The sequence below is a fragment of the Vombatus ursinus genome, unplaced genomic scaffold (assembly GCF_900497805.2).
Source record: "Vombatus ursinus unplaced genomic scaffold, bare-nosed wombat genome assembly UNPS02014821.1, whole genome shotgun sequence".
NCBI classification, from domain to species: domain Eukaryota; kingdom Metazoa; phylum Chordata; class Mammalia; order Diprotodontia; family Vombatidae; genus Vombatus; species Vombatus ursinus.
Window position 1 is genome coordinate 33,247,412 of NW_020954599.1, and position 18,473 is coordinate 33,265,884.

General features: G+C 39.4%; 1 protein-coding gene across 1 annotated transcript in view; it reads right to left on the minus strand.

Moving 5' to 3' along the window:
* WWC2 (WW and C2 domain containing 2) overlaps positions 1-18,473 on the minus strand; it is a 242,101-nt gene that overhangs the window by 3,275 nt on the left and 220,353 nt on the right. The window contains exon 22 of the mRNA XM_027837597.1: positions 4,085-4,212. Coding sequence (XP_027693398.1) covers positions 4,085-4,212 — 128 coding nt within the window. The remainder of the gene's footprint in view (positions 1-4,084; positions 4,213-18,473) is intronic.

Here is an 18,473-nt window from a genome sequence, read left to right on the forward strand (position 1 = left end):
ACACACACACACACACACACACACACACACACACACACACACACACATACTCTCTCTCTCTGTGTCTCTCTCTGTGTCTGTCTCTCTCTGCTTTTCTCTCTGTTTCTATTTTCTCTTTCTCTCTCTGCAAATGAGTCTATCTAGCTTGGATCTCAGCCATTTGAGATGCTCCATCCAGAAGTAAACCATGACAAACCCAACGGCATGTACCTAACATCAGCCTTTGCTAGTTCTTACTAATGTTTCCTTGATTCAAAAGTATTTCTACAAGTTTTTAACCTGTTTATCATGTGCTCTGAGAACAACTGTCAATAACTCTTCCTTCTCGTGATGAGGAAGTATTAATCTTTCCATAGCTGCCTTAGGGAGAGAAGCTTTGTATTTCATTAATATTGCAAATGTTTTTGTTAGGTTGCTTTACAAACTGGTTATGGTCCAAAAATGTATATTAAGTATGATGTAATATGTATATTAAATATAATATAATGTACACTTCCAAAAGCATATATTAAGAATAAAGTCGCATAGATATGAATTGCTTTGAATATGTTATTATCAATGTTAATTTGCCAGGAAATCTCTTGACATACGTAGCTACAGCTTTCTCCTTGATAGTTTCATGTTTAACATATCTTAGCTGGAGGTGCTAAAGTTATTTATAAGGGTGACCTTTGTTCGCTGGTTCAATTTGCCCTTTGGATTCAAACTGGAAGCCTTGTCTTTCCTTGGAGTATACTAGGAATTTTACACTTATCAGGTCCACAAGGCATGCTGGTATCTCTGGGTATCATTCATGAGATGCTATTTCATGTGTTTTTCACTGTAGTTATATAATTTGATGTCATTCCTGTGCATCAAGCGACTAAAAAGATGTTTTGGTATGGCTCCCTGTTTTACATGGAAGCCACGATCCATTCTATTTATGAGACATGGTGATGGTTTTAAGACCTGGAAGAACCTGATAGAATTTAAACCATCTCCCTAAAAGAGGCCACACTGAGTATCTATTGTTCTTGATTTCACTGTGTTGGCAACTGTGCTTCCAACAGAGGACGATTTTCTATGTAGATGTCAAATACTCCATCATTTTCATTCTGTTTGGTTTTATTTTATATTTTTGCAGTACATGAATAAGCCATGACTGTAGAACTGAGTCAAGGGTCTTGAAGTAATCAATAAAGGCAGTAGAAATGTTACAGCACTTTTGAGAAGCTTGTTCAATTATTATTGAATTGCCTTTCTCAATTCTGCAACTTGACGTCATTTTTGCTTGCTGTCCAATATATTATTTATTAGAAGTACTGTGTGTGTGTGTGTGTGTGTGTGTGTGTGTGTGTGTGTGTGTGTGTATGGTGTTTCAAAATTTTAGTACAATTTTAAGGTATTAAAGCTTAAAGAGCTTAAAATTGTACTAATTGTACTAAAACTTTTGGGACATATATATAAGTGACAGAATGCTTTGTATAAGGTACATATACGTGATAATTAGCTTATTTGGAAGGGTCACTGCTCTGATGTGAAGGAAAAGTGAGATCAGGTTTGTGTCTAAGAGAGAGCACAGGTATGTGTTGCTATGTCCTGCTAATAAATTTAAACTCAAGTCTTCCTGAATCCAAATCCAGTGCTCTATCCACTGTCTCTTGAGATATTCTCTTCTCCGTGACACCCTTTTCTTCTTAGGTTTTCATGACATGCCCCTCTCCTGGTTCTGCTCTTACCTGTCTGACTGCTCCTTCTCAGTCTATTTTGCTGGATTTTCATACTGGTAATGCCCACTGATTCTGAGTGTCCCCATGGCTCTGTCCTGGGCTCCCTTTTCTTCTCCCTTTGGTGATCTCTTCAACTCCCATGGAAATCGTCTATGCTGATGATTTCCAGATCTACTTTGCACAACTCAAACTCCTTTTTTGACCCTCCGTTCTGCACTTCCAATTGTCTATTGGACATCTTGAATTAGATGTCCTGTTGATATTTTAAACTGAACATGTCCAAAAGTAAATTCATTATCTATCCGCACTCCCCAAACCTACCTCTCTTCTGAATTTTTTTTTGAGGCAATTGGACTTAAATGACTTGTCCAGGGTCACACATCTAGTAAGTGTTTGAGGCTGGAGTTGAACTCAGGTCTTCCTGACTCCAGGGCTGGTACTCTATCCACGGTGCCACCTAGCTATCTGTGAATTTTCTGATTACTATCAAGGGCATCATCATTTTTCCTATCACCTAGGTTCACAACCTAGGTGTCATCCTTGACTTTGCCCTTTTTCTCATGACCTATATCCAATCACTTGCAAATCCTATATAGACAGAATTTTCGCAACACCTCTCAGATATATGCCTCTGATGACCCAGACCCTCATCATCTAATGCCTGGGCCACCGTAATAAGCCTTCTGGTTAGTCTCCTTGCCTCGTCTCTCCTCACTCCAGGCCTTCTTCCACTTGGTTGTCCAAGTGACCTTCCTAAAGTGAAAGTCTGACAATGTCACCCTTTCTATTCAACAAACTACAGCAGCCACTTCTAGGATGAAACAGAAGATCCTCTATTTGGTGTTCAAAGAGCTCCATATCTCAAGAACCTTCCATGTACTCTATGATCCAATGACACCAGGCTCTTTGCCACTCCTCACACTTGATCATCGCCTGATTCTGGACATTTCATGCCTGAAATTCTCTTCTCCTCTTTGGCTTCCTTTAAGTCCCAGCTTAAAATCTCATTTTCTACAGACCTTTCCTGGTCTTCCTTAATGCTAGAATGTAGTTTTTATTTTGTCTCCTCCATTGTCACTATGAGCTCCTTGAGAAAAAAGAATTTCTTGCTTATCTTGGTATCTTCAGAACTTAACATAGAGCCTGGCACATAGTAGGCAATTAAATGTTTGTTGACTTAAATGTTCCACCTCCCCACTTGACTTTTGCTTTCAATGGACAATTAAGGGAATCCAGATTTTTAAAATAATCTTTTGTTTTATTCTATTCTGCATGTTTCTTTTTTAAAAATCGCTTTTAATTGAATAAATTAAAATTTTCTACCGAGTATGTCAAACTAGATAATGCTCTAATCTCCCGATAGCTTTCTGCAGGTCTTCGGCTGCTCTCTCACCTGCCATGGTGGTTGGTATTTGATGCCTATTCTTAGAAGTATTCCTTCACAATTCCACCTTTCTGTGGCAAAAGCCACTGAATATAATATTGTGTGCAGGCCTTGAGATGTTTTCATACCTTCTATCAACCACTCCAGTATCTTTGCCAAGAAAACCCCAAATGGAGTCACAAAGTCAGACATGACTCAAAATGACTCAGCAACAACAAAATCAAATATTGTGGGAAAATGTGCTGGTTTCATGATGGTTATGGCAATTATGTGATAATAATGATAATTATTATTATGGGAAATAGCTTATAAATAAGAACGAGACTTAAAAGGATTGTATAAGTGAAAAATGTTTTTAAGATTAATTAATAGAAAAGCTATGGAAGTTATCAGGTGTTCCTTTCACTTTGACCCACTTAAATTATTGGAGCAAGGAAGAATAAACATGTGAGGTGATGGCCTAGATCACAACAGAACCTGGGAACATTTGGCAGATTTGGGGATTATGTCTGGAACGCCTGGGCCTTTTGTTTGTCTAGACAGGATAATGCCTGTTAACTACAGAAGACATCACACCTACAGGAGCATGACTTTGTCTTCATCTAAGAAGCCCCCTCTCTTCCTGTACCATAAAACAAAGAATTTCTGTTCTTTCTGGTACCCAGAATCGGGATTTCTTAATGAGACGTCACCATTGCAATGCGACTTAAAGACACAGATTTCTGGAATAACCAACATTTTAGTGGAACCATGACAATTATTGGTGTGTTTTTTTTTCCTTTGGCTATTTGCATTTGCCAAAATGACATTTTAATCAAGGGCCAGGAGAGATGGTTTCGGTGCTAACCTAAACATCATAAACGACACCAACCTAAGGTAGAGTCCTAGAAAAAGCCTGTTAGTTTCTCTGGAGTTAAGTACTGAAAAAAAAAAAAACAACACAGGTGAGAACAACAAATACGGCAGTACAGAAGACACAACTAGGTGTTACCTGAATGACTGCACCTGGAGGGGTACTTTCTGGCTCTGCTCCCGAAGCCGACACACGTCCTTGGAGACTTTCCTCATCAGTTTCTCAGCACTCAAATCTTGCTTCTGTTCTTCCTTGGATTGTTCAGCCTGGTCAAAGGAGGAAAAAAAACATCCAGCAATGGGCAATTCCCAGGATGCAAAAGGTTGTGAGCTAAGGTCAGCAGGGCAAGCAGATTAGAGATCCTCTTTTTTTTCCCCCTCAAACTACAAGAGAGACATGAATAGAACTGACATGTGGAAGTAACACACTAGAGTTGGAGACATCAGTCCCACTGAGATTTCAGCATTTTTAAATCCAGGAGAAGGAGAATATGGCCACAACATGTCTGGAGGAAGGCAAACAGATATTCTTACCGACTGTTAGCAAATATGCATCTAGACTTGTGCATGCACATGATATGTAGAGATGTTCCCATGTACATATGTAACTCCAACATCAGGGAAGAACACAGAGCAAATGAATAATGAATAATCATGAATAATCTTCTGTTTTACTCAATTCCTCAAGCTAAAAGTTACTTTAAGCAACCTGTAAGCTTTCCCTACAGGATGTAATCCAAGCAAAGTGTTGACTGACAACTCCTTGATATGAAACGAAAGATTTGTGAAATTCAAACCCACCTGTGAAATCCAAACAAGGGCTGTTTTCTTTTATAAAATTAGTAACCATTATTTGCTTGTAATCAAGGTGCAGTCAGTTAGGCAAACAAACTAGCTTATATCAAGTATGAAGAGAAGCTAATTCCTGAATAGATTGCTAGTTAATATCTCCCTTAGTATTTGCAGATTACATTACTAATGCTGTGGGCTGAAAAGATCCACTCATCAATAAACAGTTCTTTATGCCCTGAATATGTTTCAAGATGCCCTATAACCTCCCTGACTCCCACCTCCACTTCTATTGCCTTCATAATAGGCACTTACCCGCTTTGCCTGTACCCAGTTGTAAAAAACTCATTTATTTAGGTCATTTCAGCCAATGAAACAGGCACTCTTTGCCCTATGGCCAATATGCTCTCCCCTCCTATGGCAACAGAACTACCGTCTGGTCTTTCAAGGGCTTCACGTAAGTTTTCTCATTTGTTGCAGCTGCTGCCCCCACCCATAGGGTCTAATGTTTCCCATCATTTTTCTGACGTGAAATGAGGAATCTGAAATTCAAGCACACATTTCACTCTTACTGCAAGGGATCCTGAATATGGTTTAGAAGTAGCCATGCCAATGCAATGGTATGCTACTGAAAGATGGTAGAGTTTTATTTTTTTAAAGTCCTTCATCTTCTCTCAGCTGCTAAACACTTCTCCTTTGAGGCTTTCATCTCATCTGTATGTATTTTGAAGGTACCCATTTATTTGTTATTTAACATACTGTCTTTCCCTATTAGAATGTAAGCTTCTTGAGGGCAGGGGCTATTTTTGCCTTTCTTTGGTTTACACCCCTCTGCTTGAAACAATTCTCCTCCTAGGTCCTCAAAGAGAAAGCCTGGAGGTTGATGCTGATAATTTCAACTATTAGCATTTTTGTGGTTACTAGAAAATTACTTTGAAACTTGACTCAGTGCTGGGTACATAGCAAGCACTTAATAAATGCTTGTTGATTGATTCTAGATGTCTGGTCAGGTAAAAGATGTTGAGGTAGCTAGGTGGGGCAGTGGATAAAGCATAAGGCCTGGCATCAGGAAGACTTATCTTCCTTAGCTCAAATCTGGCCTCAGACACTTACTAGTTGTGTGACCCTGGGCAAGACACTTAAATCAGCTTCCTCATCTATCAAATGAGCTGGAGAAGGAAGAAGCAAACTACTCCAATATCTTTAACAAGAAAAGCCCAAATAGGCTCACAAAGAATTAGACACAACTGAAACAACTAAACAACAACTATAAGCTGAAACCTCCAACAAACAAAAATAAGAGAAAATAGTGTGCTTTGATCTGCATTCAGACTCAATACTTCTTTCTCTGGATGTGGACAGCATTTTCCATCACGAGTCTTTTGGAATTGTCTTTGCTGAGAAGAGATGAGTCTATCAAAGTCGGTCATTGCCCAATGTTGCTGTTGCTGTATACAATGTTCTCCTGGTTCTGCTCAATTCACTCAGCATCAGTTCATAAACATGTGGTTTTCTTGGTCAGAATGTGGCCTGCAGAAATCTTTATGTATGCTTTATTGGCCCCCATTTCTATTTGAGTTTGACACATCTGGTCTAGAGTTCACAACCAGCTTAAGAAACAACACGAAATTATTCATGCTAATCAATTATCAAAGGTGATAGTATCTAGCCATCATCAACTGGACATGGCACTTGTAGCTTTTCTAAAAGTGGCAAGAACTTTGTATTCCCTTGGTCCCTGGAATGACTAATGTATTATAGGTCTATCTAGCTGGCTCTTATATGAGGAATGAATCTCACAAACCTGATCTCATCACCACTGTAATTATTAATTAGCACAGAAAGGAGGTATGTGCTCATGGAAGGCTTGGACAGACTCTAAGTTCTTAGCGCACACAACTATTTTTCCAAGAATTGTTCATATCTTCCTCAGTAAATCAGTGATTCTCACAACTTGGTTTTGAGACTGGAGTCTCAAAGAAATATTAATTTTATATATATGCCACTTCTAGCAGAGAAGGAACATCACAAAATAACTTATTCAATATCTACTTTAATTTAAAAGGTGGGAAGCAGATGTGCGGATCTTTAAAGTATAAAGCATTCTATTTGACAACGATGATGATAAAACCTGCCATTTATATGGTGCTTTAAGGTTTACAAAGCACTTAAAAAATATCTGATTTAACCCCACAACAACCCTTGAGGAGTAGTATTCCCATTTTACAGATGAGGAAGCTAAGGCAGACAAAGGTTAAGTAACTTGCTCAGGGTCACACAGCTGGTGTGACCAAATGTCAATCCAGGTTTTCCTGTCTTTAGGTTCAGCACTCTATCCACTGCACCATTTAGTTGCCTCTAGTGAAAATTTATTAGAGAAGAATGCTTCTCTTTCTGTTTGGGTATACCTAAGAACTCTATTAAAGTGGTAATTATACCTAAAAGAGTTACTATTATAATACTATGTAACTTCATTAGATTGATAATACATTTGAAAGTCATCATACTAAATGAGCTTGGACATGAACAGATCAGAAAAGAAGGGACCTTTTTATTAGATATAGGTAGATAACAAGAGCAGACTAGTTTTCCCAAAAGAAATTATTTTTATCAGAAGAGTGTTTTAAGAAGCTCACCCCCCCCACCCCAATCTTTTAGTTGTTAAACTCCATCAGAAAGAAATTTTGGTTTACTCCCCTCTGCTTGAAACAGTTCTCCTCCTACGTCCTCAAACAGAAAGCCTGGTGGTTGATGCTGATAATTTCAACTATTAGCATTTTTGTGGTTACTAGAAAATTACTTTGAAACTTGATTTCATGAACGAGAAACAGAATCCCTCTTCTGATGAATGAATACATTTTAATAAACTCTTGTTCCTACTATCAGAAGCAGCTCACCTTGTCTTTGCTCCTTTAAAGCTGTGTTACACAACCTAGTAGTTGTAGACAGCAGGGGTTGAAGGCAGAGGACCTGGATTAGAAGGTGCTGCCTGGCTGCTGAGGCTCTCTGCTCACTGACTGCTCCTATGCATCTACTCACTGCCCTTATGGAATCTCTGTGCTGAGGGATCTGTGTTGCAGGGTTAACAAACAGTTGAAGAATCAAGAGAAGCTTGTGAGGAGCTGATGGGGTGCTTGTGTACCTGTGTTTGGGTGCTTGTACTTGGACCCCAATTTCTCCCTAGTCGCAGAAACAATGTCTCTGACAGTTTTCCCCCGGCCCAAGGACATTATGCCTGGCAATTACTCATGAGTGGGCCTCAGTAAAACACTTATCTCTCTTCCTGGTGCAGTTACGCAAAGCTAGGTGAGAGAGTGCTGGGCTGCCCCCAGCCCTAAGATCATGCCTCTGGAAGCCTCCCAATTCCTTAGTAAGCTCCTGTCTTGTGAGAAAACTCTCCTTTGTTGCAGAGCATTCTCTATCAGCACAGAGAGAGAGGTGTGTCTTGTCTGGCCCAAGGAGTTTTGTCCCTGGCTGGCCAGAGGACCCTTCCTCCTGCTAGATTCCCAAGATCCATGCCTCTGATATCTCCTCCCTGTCTAGTATACTCCCCACACTTTCCCATCCATAGCTCCCAAAGACACCTGGACCTTTAGATAACCTAATCAGTATCCCTAGCATTCCTTTCCCATGCCCTTTTCCATATAAACCCTAGCTCCATCCTCGGTCTCTCACAGGTTCCTTAAGAATCCTTGCCGGCTGAAAAACATAACAATAAACTTTCTGCCAACTTGACTTAAAGAATGCTTGAGCCTATGAATTCATTCCAGATGACCCCATCCTGTACTCCAGTCTTTGAGGGGTGTCAACCTCTCAGACCGCAACAGAGTTATAGGTGCGGTGGACTTGCACAACCCATCCCTAGTAGAGATTATAGTTCGGCAGCAATTCAACTTGAGTTATCCAATCCGTAACTAAAGAAAGCCCAGTACTGTTATTGTTTGTCCTTCCTTCTCGAAGAGGACCAATGACATCAGGAGGGTGATGTCTTGACTTGCAAGTGAATTGGATTTGAACGAGGCAAAGTCATCAATTAGTCTCAGACATTTAACAAAGAAAGGAAAAACAGCAAAGACTAAAGAAACGAATAAGCAAAGGAAAACTCCTAATACATGGGGCAGGAGGGGAGCCTAAGTTAAGATGGAGGTGATGAATTGAAATGTAACTGGGAAATACTTAAAATTTCAAAAAAATACAATAAAACAGATAATCACATTTTAAAACTAAGTCAACATGTGGCCCAGGGGGATCCTTGTATACGGATTAATGGCCCCATTTCTATTTGAGGTTGACACCTATGAGTTAAGACAATCCCAGGATAAAACTCCGGAAAAGAATAATTCCGTATTAACTACAAGCTGAAGCTCAGGGAAAAAACAAAACAACAAAACCTAAAAGAATGTGAACATTAGGGAAAGAACTACTAACTACTGAGGGCCCATGGGATTAGGTTACCTTCCAAACTGGCAGGGAGCCAGCAAAGGGCATGGGCTGATTGCATGCTGGCACGTAGAGAAGTTGTGTCATGCCGTGGAAAGAAGTCCTTTACCACCAACTGCTCTGCTTGGTTCTCACTCCAGCAGCAGCACCATGCACCTCCCCTCCAGCTTAAGCTCACCACCAGGAAACTCATCATCATAGAGATTGCTTCAGCTTTGGTCCTCATGCCTCATCAGTACCCTCAGTGGCTTCTGCCTGTCTGATTAGAGGAGGGCTGGAGGACAGAGCAAAAAAAAAAAAAACAAAAAACAAAAAACTCCTCCCAGAGCTTTCCTTTGCAGAGGACTCAAATCCTAGACATCTTTTAGTTACCACCAGCGGCTCTGCTTGGTGGACTCCAACATCACGTCCCCAGCTAGGTATTACACTGCCACCCCTATCCCCTTCAGTTTCCTTTTGTGTACTGTCTTCCCCAATTAGAATGTAAGTTCCTTGAGGGTAGGGGCTACCTTTCTTTTTCTTCTATGTTTCTTATTAGATTGATAATACATTTGAAAGTCTTCATACTAAGTTAGCTTGGATAAGAACAAATCAGAAAAGAAGGGACCTTTTCATTGGATATAATTAGATAAGATCAGACTAGTTTTCCCAAAAGAAATTATTTTTACCAGAAGGTTATTTTAAGAAGCTCACAAAAACCCCACTCCCAAACTTTTATTTATTAAACTCTACCTGAAAGGAATTTTGGTTTACACCCTTCTGCTTGTTTTCTTCTGTCTCCTCAGTGTTTAGCACACTGCCTGGCAAATCATAGGTGCTTAATAAATGTTTATCATATCTATTTTCAGTCAGAGAATTTTAATTTAATTTGGATTTTAATCTTGGCTCGGCCACTTACCCATGGGACCTTGGGTAGGTCTATCTAACATCACTCACGTCTAAAAGAAAGGGGCACCTAGGTGGAGCAGTGGATAGAGCACTGGCCCTGAAGTCAGGAGGACCTGAGTTCAAATCTGACCTCAGACCAAACACTTGACACTTACTAGCTGTGTGACCCTGCGCAAGTCACTTAATCCCAATTGCCTAAAAAGGAAAAAAAAACTGACTGTGTACCTGTGTTTGGGTGCTTGTACTTGGACCCCAATTTCTCCCTAGTCGCAGAAACAATGTCTCTGACAGTTTTCCCCCAGCCCAAGGACATCATGCCTGGCAATTACTCATGAGTGGGCCTCAGCAAAACACTTATCTCTCTTCCTGGTGCAGTTACACAAAGCTAGGTGAGAGAGTGCTGGGCTGCCCCCAGCCCTAAGATCATGCCTCTGGAAGCCTCCCAATTGACCTAGAAAACAGGTCTGGAATGAATTCATAGGCTCAAGCATTTTTTAAGTCAAGTTGGCAAAAAGTTTATTGTTACGTTTTTCAGCCAGCAAGGATTCTTAAGGAACCTGCGAGAGACTGAGGATGGAGCTAGGGTTTATATGGAAAAGGGCATGGGAAAGGAATGCTAGGGATACTGATTAGGTTATCTAAAGGTCCAGGTGGGACCTTTAGAGCTATGGATGTGGGGAGTATACCAGACAGGGAGGGAGATATCAGAGGCATGGATCTTGGGAATCTAGCAGGAGGAAGAGTCCTCTGGCCAGCCAGGGACAAATGACTGATAATGTGGCTTCTAACTCTAAATCTATGAATGAATTATCCACAAGAACCTTGAATGCCTAATTTTAAAAAAGTTGAGGTGATAAAGAGTGAAATTAGAATTCTTGATTAAAAAAAAAACTCAAAGGAAACTAATAGAGTGAAGTAAGTAAAATCAAGATAATACACATGATGATCACAAAAACAAACAGAAAGCATAAAAATTAAACCAAGCGCTATGGAATTAAAAAACTTTGCTTCAGAGAAGAGTTGATAAAATTTACTTCCTTCTCCTCTGCAAAGGCTGGGGCATCAGGAACGGGGAAAATTGCACACACTTGTGTTGGCTATGGCTGATGATTTGGCTCAGTTTGCTCAACTACTTTTTCCCTCTTTATTTTTTATTCTTTATTACAAAAAGTAACTTGCCAGATGGAGTAGGGGAGAAAGGGATAATATGTAGAAGTTAGGGTGATGTAAAAACAAAAGATGAGAAAAGAAAAACCTAGAAGAATAAACAGCTCAGTACAGAAGTGAGAAAATGTTAGCAAAGTAGTAGACAATTTGGTGGAAATTCAAGAAACACAACAATCCAATTATATAACCAAAAAATTAGAGCATATGAGATATCTCTGATATATAACTGACCTAGAAAACAGAATAGAGATAATTTAAGAATTTTTCACCTCTCAGAAAAAAACATGGTTAAAGAAAATATCTGGACACCATATTGTTGGTTTGTTTTTTTTTTTTTAAGGCAATTGGGGTTAAGTGACTTGCCCAGGGTCACACAGCTAGTAAGTGTCAAGTGTTTGGTCTGAGGCTGGATTTGAACACAGGTCCTCCTGACTTCAGGGCTGGTGCTCTATCCACTGTGCCATCTAGCTGCCCCTGGACACCATATTGTAAGAAATTTTTTAATATTGTTCAGAAGTACTGAACTAGAGAACAAAATGAAAACTGAACTCAAGGGCTACCACTTGGGAGAAATTCATATCACACATCAAATGAATGGGACTGCCAAGCTCCAGAGCTTCCAGGTCAATGAAACAATAGGGCAATCAGTCAGGAAGAGACAGAGCATGCACAAAGGAAACCGGGTCATAATCATATTAGCGTAGGCATCAAAATCAAGAACGGAAAGAATGTAATGATACAGTGAAGGAAAATATCCTACATCAAGAGTATCTTTTCTTACAAAGGTGAACATAGAATAAGTATTTTTGTTGATAGCAATGACTTCCATCACTTCCAAGAATTCCTATTAAGAGAAAATGAATCTTCAATAGGCAAATACAGTGGTCAGATTACTTAGGACAAGTTTCTGTTTTATCTCATTGTATTACCTGATAAAACAGGTATTAATGATTGAGCGTTTTTCATTGGGGAATAATGCAACTGAGCACTATATCCTTGCTTTATCATGGACTCTAGGTCTCAAAGGTTATGCGGGTAGAGCATATATTCTGGTAGGTCATCTCCCAAGCTGGAAAGTCTCTGAGTATGAGCCAATTAACAGGCTATCTGTCTATAAGGCTGGAGAACCTCATCACCAGACTGGCCCTCAGGCTGATCACCCTGTTGTGATAGCAACCCTCAAAGTCTTTCAACTAAGTCACAGATTTACAGTCTATGTTGATAGAAGGAAAACACAGAGATAGAATCAAAAGTCACCAAACTATTGAAGTGTTTCTTTATTTGACTACATGTGGTGAGATGATCCCAATGTTAATTTAAAAAATATTTAGACGTTCTTTGATGGACTCATGGTCTTATGGGTGCGACTACTCTTTCCACCTGTGTAGACTGCAACCCACTGATGTCTTCTTGTCGATGCCCTGCCATAATTCACCCCTAGAAGCTCTATGAATGAGTTGACTTTTCAACATCCATGGGCACCATGGGAGCTCTTGACCTATCCCCCCCTTGTTCTTTTTCTATATAGCCAACCTCCCTCATTTTCCAGTCACATGTGTCCTTCTTGATGTCTTTTATACCAACTTTATTAATAAAAACTGCAATCCCAATGTTAATTAACTCTGCTTCCACTTGGAGTGCCTGGCATATTGTTACATTAGGCACCAATAAAAAAAAAAGAAATGGCAAAATGCAGGATTTTTGCACTGCCTTTTAAAAGATAACTTCCCTTGATCACAGTGGGTTTCCATCTTTATTTTATTTATTTATTTTTTTTTTTTTTTGGTAAGGCAATTGGGGTTAAGTGACTTGCCCAGAGTCACACAGCTAGTAAGTGTTATGTGTCTGAGGGTGAATTTGAACTCAGGTTGTTCTGCCTCCAGGGCCGGTGCTCTATCCACTGCACCACCTAGCTGCCCCCTCCATCTTTATTTTTACTAATTGCATAAAATTGCAGTGTTTGAATTATGGTCTTTTCTCCTGCCCAAAGTCTGAAATCTCTTATAATGGGTTTATCTTTTTGTGCCCTGTTCCACACCTGCTTCCCAAGATGCACAATGTGCTTGTTTCTACCAGATACACGATTCCCTTGCAGCACTGAATGCTTGTAAGATTTTAGCAGTTTGTTAATAAAACGTCTCATGAGGAACAAAGAACCAGCTAACCGAGTAAGAAATACTGCTCCGAAAAAAAGATTAACTGAAACGATACATCTGACATAGTATATATGCTTGCCTTGCTCACAAAGAAAAGCCTTTAGGTTTCATTATTACTCCCTGAAATCCTCCCCACTCCCATTCTCCCCTGCAGTTAAAAGTCAATTTAGTACCTTAGCAGAAAAATGTTTTAAACCAAATCCCATTCTCAAGCACTGCCCAAACACATAGGAAGAGGCTGTGTCCTGAGGTGGTTAGGGCTAAAGCCTCAGAGTTGTAAATCAGGCGTGGATTACATGCCTTACTCTACTAGGCTTGGCAATGTAAGTAGCAAATCACACTGTGATGTAGTTTGAAATTCTCGGCCCCTAACATGAAAATGATCATACCCTCCTATGGCAGCTAGGGGAGTATAAGGGAGTATCAACCTCCCTTAGTACGGGCAAATTATCACTATTTCTTGGAGGATTGTAATCAACGTTCCAATGAGTTATCTAACAGAAAAGATATGAAAAACTCTGGAGAATTTCAAGTGATGACAAATTTATAAATTAAAAGGTACTTATTTTGGGATCTCATGGCAAAATTTAAATGACCAAAAGAAGGAACTAACACAGACCTCCATTATACCAGGGGTTCTTGAATGGTGGTCTGTGAACTTCTAAGATTATTTTGACAGCTGTGTTTCAATATAATCTCTTTCTGCTGTAATCCTGTGTATTCTGTTTTATGCATTTAAAAAACCACTAGGCTGACAAAGTGGCTGGGATCCCAAGATTAGATATTGTTTCAGATTAAGGAATATTGGAATAGATTTTGTTTAGAAGTAATTTTGCTGCTGCTCTTTAGTCATTTCAGCTGTGTTTGACTCTCTGTGACCCCATTTGGGGTTTTCTTGGCAAAGAAACTGGAATGGTTTGCGATTTCCTTTGTGAGGCAAACAGGGTGAAGTGACTTGCCCAGAGTACCACAGCTAGTAAGTGTCTGAGGCCAGATTTGAACTCAGGAAGAGCAGTCTCTGATTTCAAGCCCAGTGCTCTATCCACTGCACTGCCTAGCTGCCCTTAAATGTAATTGTAGATACTTTATTTTGTTGTAAACGATGGCAGAAAGATTAGTACCACTAGGCATCTGTTAGGGGATTTACAAGACCTTACACGTAGGTTTCTTTACTGATAATAAAGAATTTTATAAAGCAACATGGATCTTAGAAATTATTTACAAATATAATACTTGCAACACGTTGGATACAGATGTGACTTCAGAAACAAGATCTTTGTGTTCTCTCGCTTTTAGAAAATTTCCGGGGCAGCTAGGTGGCGCAGTGGATAGAGCACCAGCCCTGAAGTCAGGAAGACCTGAGTTCAAATCCAGCCTCAGACCAGTACTAGCTGCGTGACTTTAGGCAAGTCACTTAACCCTGATTGCCTCACTAAAAAAGAAAAAAAAAAAAAAAGAAAATTTCCTGGCCTATTTTATTAGCACAGAAGTTAGTTGACTCAGCACTTTCTTAGAGAACAAATAGTATCTATCAAGCCTCCTTTTCTCTTCTGAGCTTTAGACCGTCTCACAGATTTTCTATAGGACATCTGAAACTGGCTGATTCACAGACATTTCCAAATTTAATATGTCCACAATAGAACAGAGATATGATTTCTCCCCCACCAACTTTCCAAACCCACTCCTTCTGAAATTTCCTGCTTCTTTTGAGGGCACTGCTATCCTTTCAGCCTTTGCATTATTCTCAACTCTTCACCCTACCTCATTTCACATATCCTGAGTCACCAAATCTTGTCGAAACCATCCCCTTCTTATTGTCCTCCCTCTGCTCTGACTACTGACCTCCCTGGCTTCTTTTTAAGTCCTAACTATAATCCCACTTTCTACAGGAAGCCTTCTCTAACCTTCTTAATTCGAGTGCTTTCCCTCGGTTAATTATTTCCTATTTATCCTCAATATACCTTGCTCTGTATATGTGTTTGCATGTTGTCTCCCCCATTAAATTATAAGCTCCTCGAGGGCAGGACTGCCTTTTGCCCTTTTTTGTACCCCCATCGCTTAGCAAAGTAATATCTTGGCACATAGTAGGAGCTTAATAAATGTTTATTGAATGAGTGTTCATTCATGAACTGCTACCACTTTAGTTCAAGTCCTTATCACCTCTTTCTTTAACTGTTTCAATAAGCCTCCTAATGTGATTTCCAACCTAAAGTTTCCCCCTTCTTCACTCTACTCCATTTTCTCATAGCTACCAAAGTGATTTTCCATATTTGGATGTTATACTATGTCACTCCCTTAGTAAATAAATTCCAGTCACTCCCTATTGCTTCTATGATAAAATATAATCACCTTTGTTTGCCTTTTAAAACTTTGCTTACATGGCCCCTTAAAGCCTCCACTGTTATCTCTCCCCACCCCCCTAACACTGAAGAAAGAATGGTTTTGTATTTATTTTGTACATATTTCTATCTGGAGATGTTGTCTCTGTGGTAAGAGCGAGAACTGTTTATTTACTCATTTTTGTGTCCTCTATGTCAGATATAATGAAAGCAAGAGCTGTTTGGATTTTGTCTTTGTGACCCCAATGTCTCACACAATGATTGGCAAAGACACCACTGGCTGTTTTTTTTTTTTCTTTTTCTTTCTTTCTTCCTTCCTTCCTGTTTTTCTTCCTTTCTTTCTTCCTTCTTCTCTCTCTCTCCCTCTTTCCTTTCCTTCCTTCCTTTCTTTTCCTTCTTTGCCAGGTAGCAGAGCATGAATTGAAACCTTGGTATTTTAATTTGTTTTTCTCTTACCTTTACTGATTTGGAGCATTAATATTACTTTATGGATCATATCAGGCAGTTGTAAGGATTGAATTCAATAACCTATTTACATAATTTTAACTGTAATAATGTATTATAGGAACATATTATCGCAAGTCACAGATTTATTGAATATTAAAGCTGAAAGGAAGTCCAGAGAGAAGGCAGTGGTCACACAGACAGAGCTGGGATATGAACTGTTTTGTCAGGCCTTTTGTGGATGGTGGTGTGGATGATACAAACACCAAGTTTTCCAGGCAACTGTCATGCAATCTCTCTGGGCCTCAGTTTCCTCAATTGTAAAATAAGGGGGTTGAACCGGATGCCCTCGAAAGTCCTTTCTAGCTCCAAACCCACGACCCTGGACTAGAAAACCAGAAGCTATCTTCTTGGGGTTGTGGTCGGGCCTTTTGGCATATTTACAAGATGGCTCTTATCACCTTGGCGGGTCTGTCTTTTTCTAGTCCACATCTCTCCTCCTAGGTGACTTCCCCCAAACCTCTTGTAGGATGATCTTCTAGGAATTGTGTCCTAGTATCCCTTCTCCTTCACCTTACCCTTTGTCCAAGAAGACTGCAGTGTCAGATTTATAGAACTGGGATATGGACCAAATCCCAAAAGACAATGTTGCCAAATGGGAAAAGCTTGTTGGGTCACATACAATCCATCTCTACCCCAAAGTACACATGTGCTAAAAAACACTGAGTTTTTCTTCAGGACTTCATATGCCCTGTTCAGTTGCCCTGTTGACCACAGTATATTCTTCTACAGTCTCTTAGGCATCTAACACGTTACCTCTCAGTGCTTCTCTACTTATAAGCTTATAAGCTTCTCTACTTATAACCTCGACTCTAATCTCCATAGAAAAGTCAAGTGTTTTATCAGAAGCTTAACATTTCCTAAATCTACTTAACGGTTTCTCTGAGGAACGTATCTATCCCATTACAAACAGTTGATTATTTAAGTAAAGTATCAGTACTCAGAAACCAAGGAAATCTTGAAAACTACAGTCAATGGCTATTACAAATGCAATCAATGATGTAGAGAATTTAATTAGCTTCTGATGCCGTGGAAAAGGGCCCTCTTTCTGACTACACCTAATGTCCTAAACAAGTTTCCTTACTTTGTCATGATGCAATTACAATCCAAGGTTAAGTATAATTAGTATGCAACAAATTTGTTTTCTTAGGAAGGCAATTTATTAGGCCAAAACACGAAAATAACTATTTTGGATCACAGACAATCTTATTTTCACTAGGGACTAAAAAAGCTAATTGAATTTTTAACATTTTATCAACAGAGTCAAATGAACGTGGCATTTGTTAATGTAAACCCCAGAGCTTGGTTAACCAGGGGATATGCCAGCTCGTGTCTCCAATGTTGGAGTTTTAGAACAAGAGCATTAACAATAATAAGCATTTATAGAGCACTTTAACGTTCACAAAGCACCTTACCGATATGATCTCATTTTATCCTCACAACAATCTGGGGAGGTAGATGCTATTATTAATCCCTTGGAGAGCATTTAACTACACCCTTCATTTTCCACAAGGGAAATCTGAAGCCAGTGATATGAAATGATTTCCTCAAGGTCATACAGCTTATAGTGGTAGGGACAAGACTTTAACATGGCTCTTATGCCTCCTGGTTCAGTGCCCTTCTCAGTGCAATAAAGAAAAGTTCTAAGGCATAATGGGCTGTTGTAATTTTCTGAAGCTTCTTGTGTTCTTGTGGTGAACACAGAGAGAAGCGCTTTGGTCTCTGTGGCAGAAAAACACAACTTAGGACAAAAACCAAGGAGTTCACTTGAGTACTTTATAAATCTAACAGTGGAAAGAAGTAAGGATGGTGAGGTGAAATCTGTGGGTACCACTTAAAAATCACGTATGCTCTTTACCATAGGGTGAAAATCAGTAGCAGGAAGAGAATGAGAGTTGTCTCATTTTCCACAGCCCTGAGGGAGCTTTTAGAGATCATCTATTTTAATCTCTTCATTTTGCAGAAGGAAAACTGAGGCCCAGTGAGAGAAAAATGACTTGTGGAATATCATAAAGTTATCTACGGAGTTAACTGGAATCAAAAATTAAGTCTTTTCATTTCCAGTCTAGGGTTCTTTCATTATATTGTATTATACTATATATATTATATTATGTTATATTATATTATATTGCATTATATTATATTAATTCCATTATACAAACTACCTCATTTTACTAGTTCATATAATCCCTTTTCTCTCTTTAAAGGGTATTTTCAGTACTTTGATGGATCTGACCTTATTGGT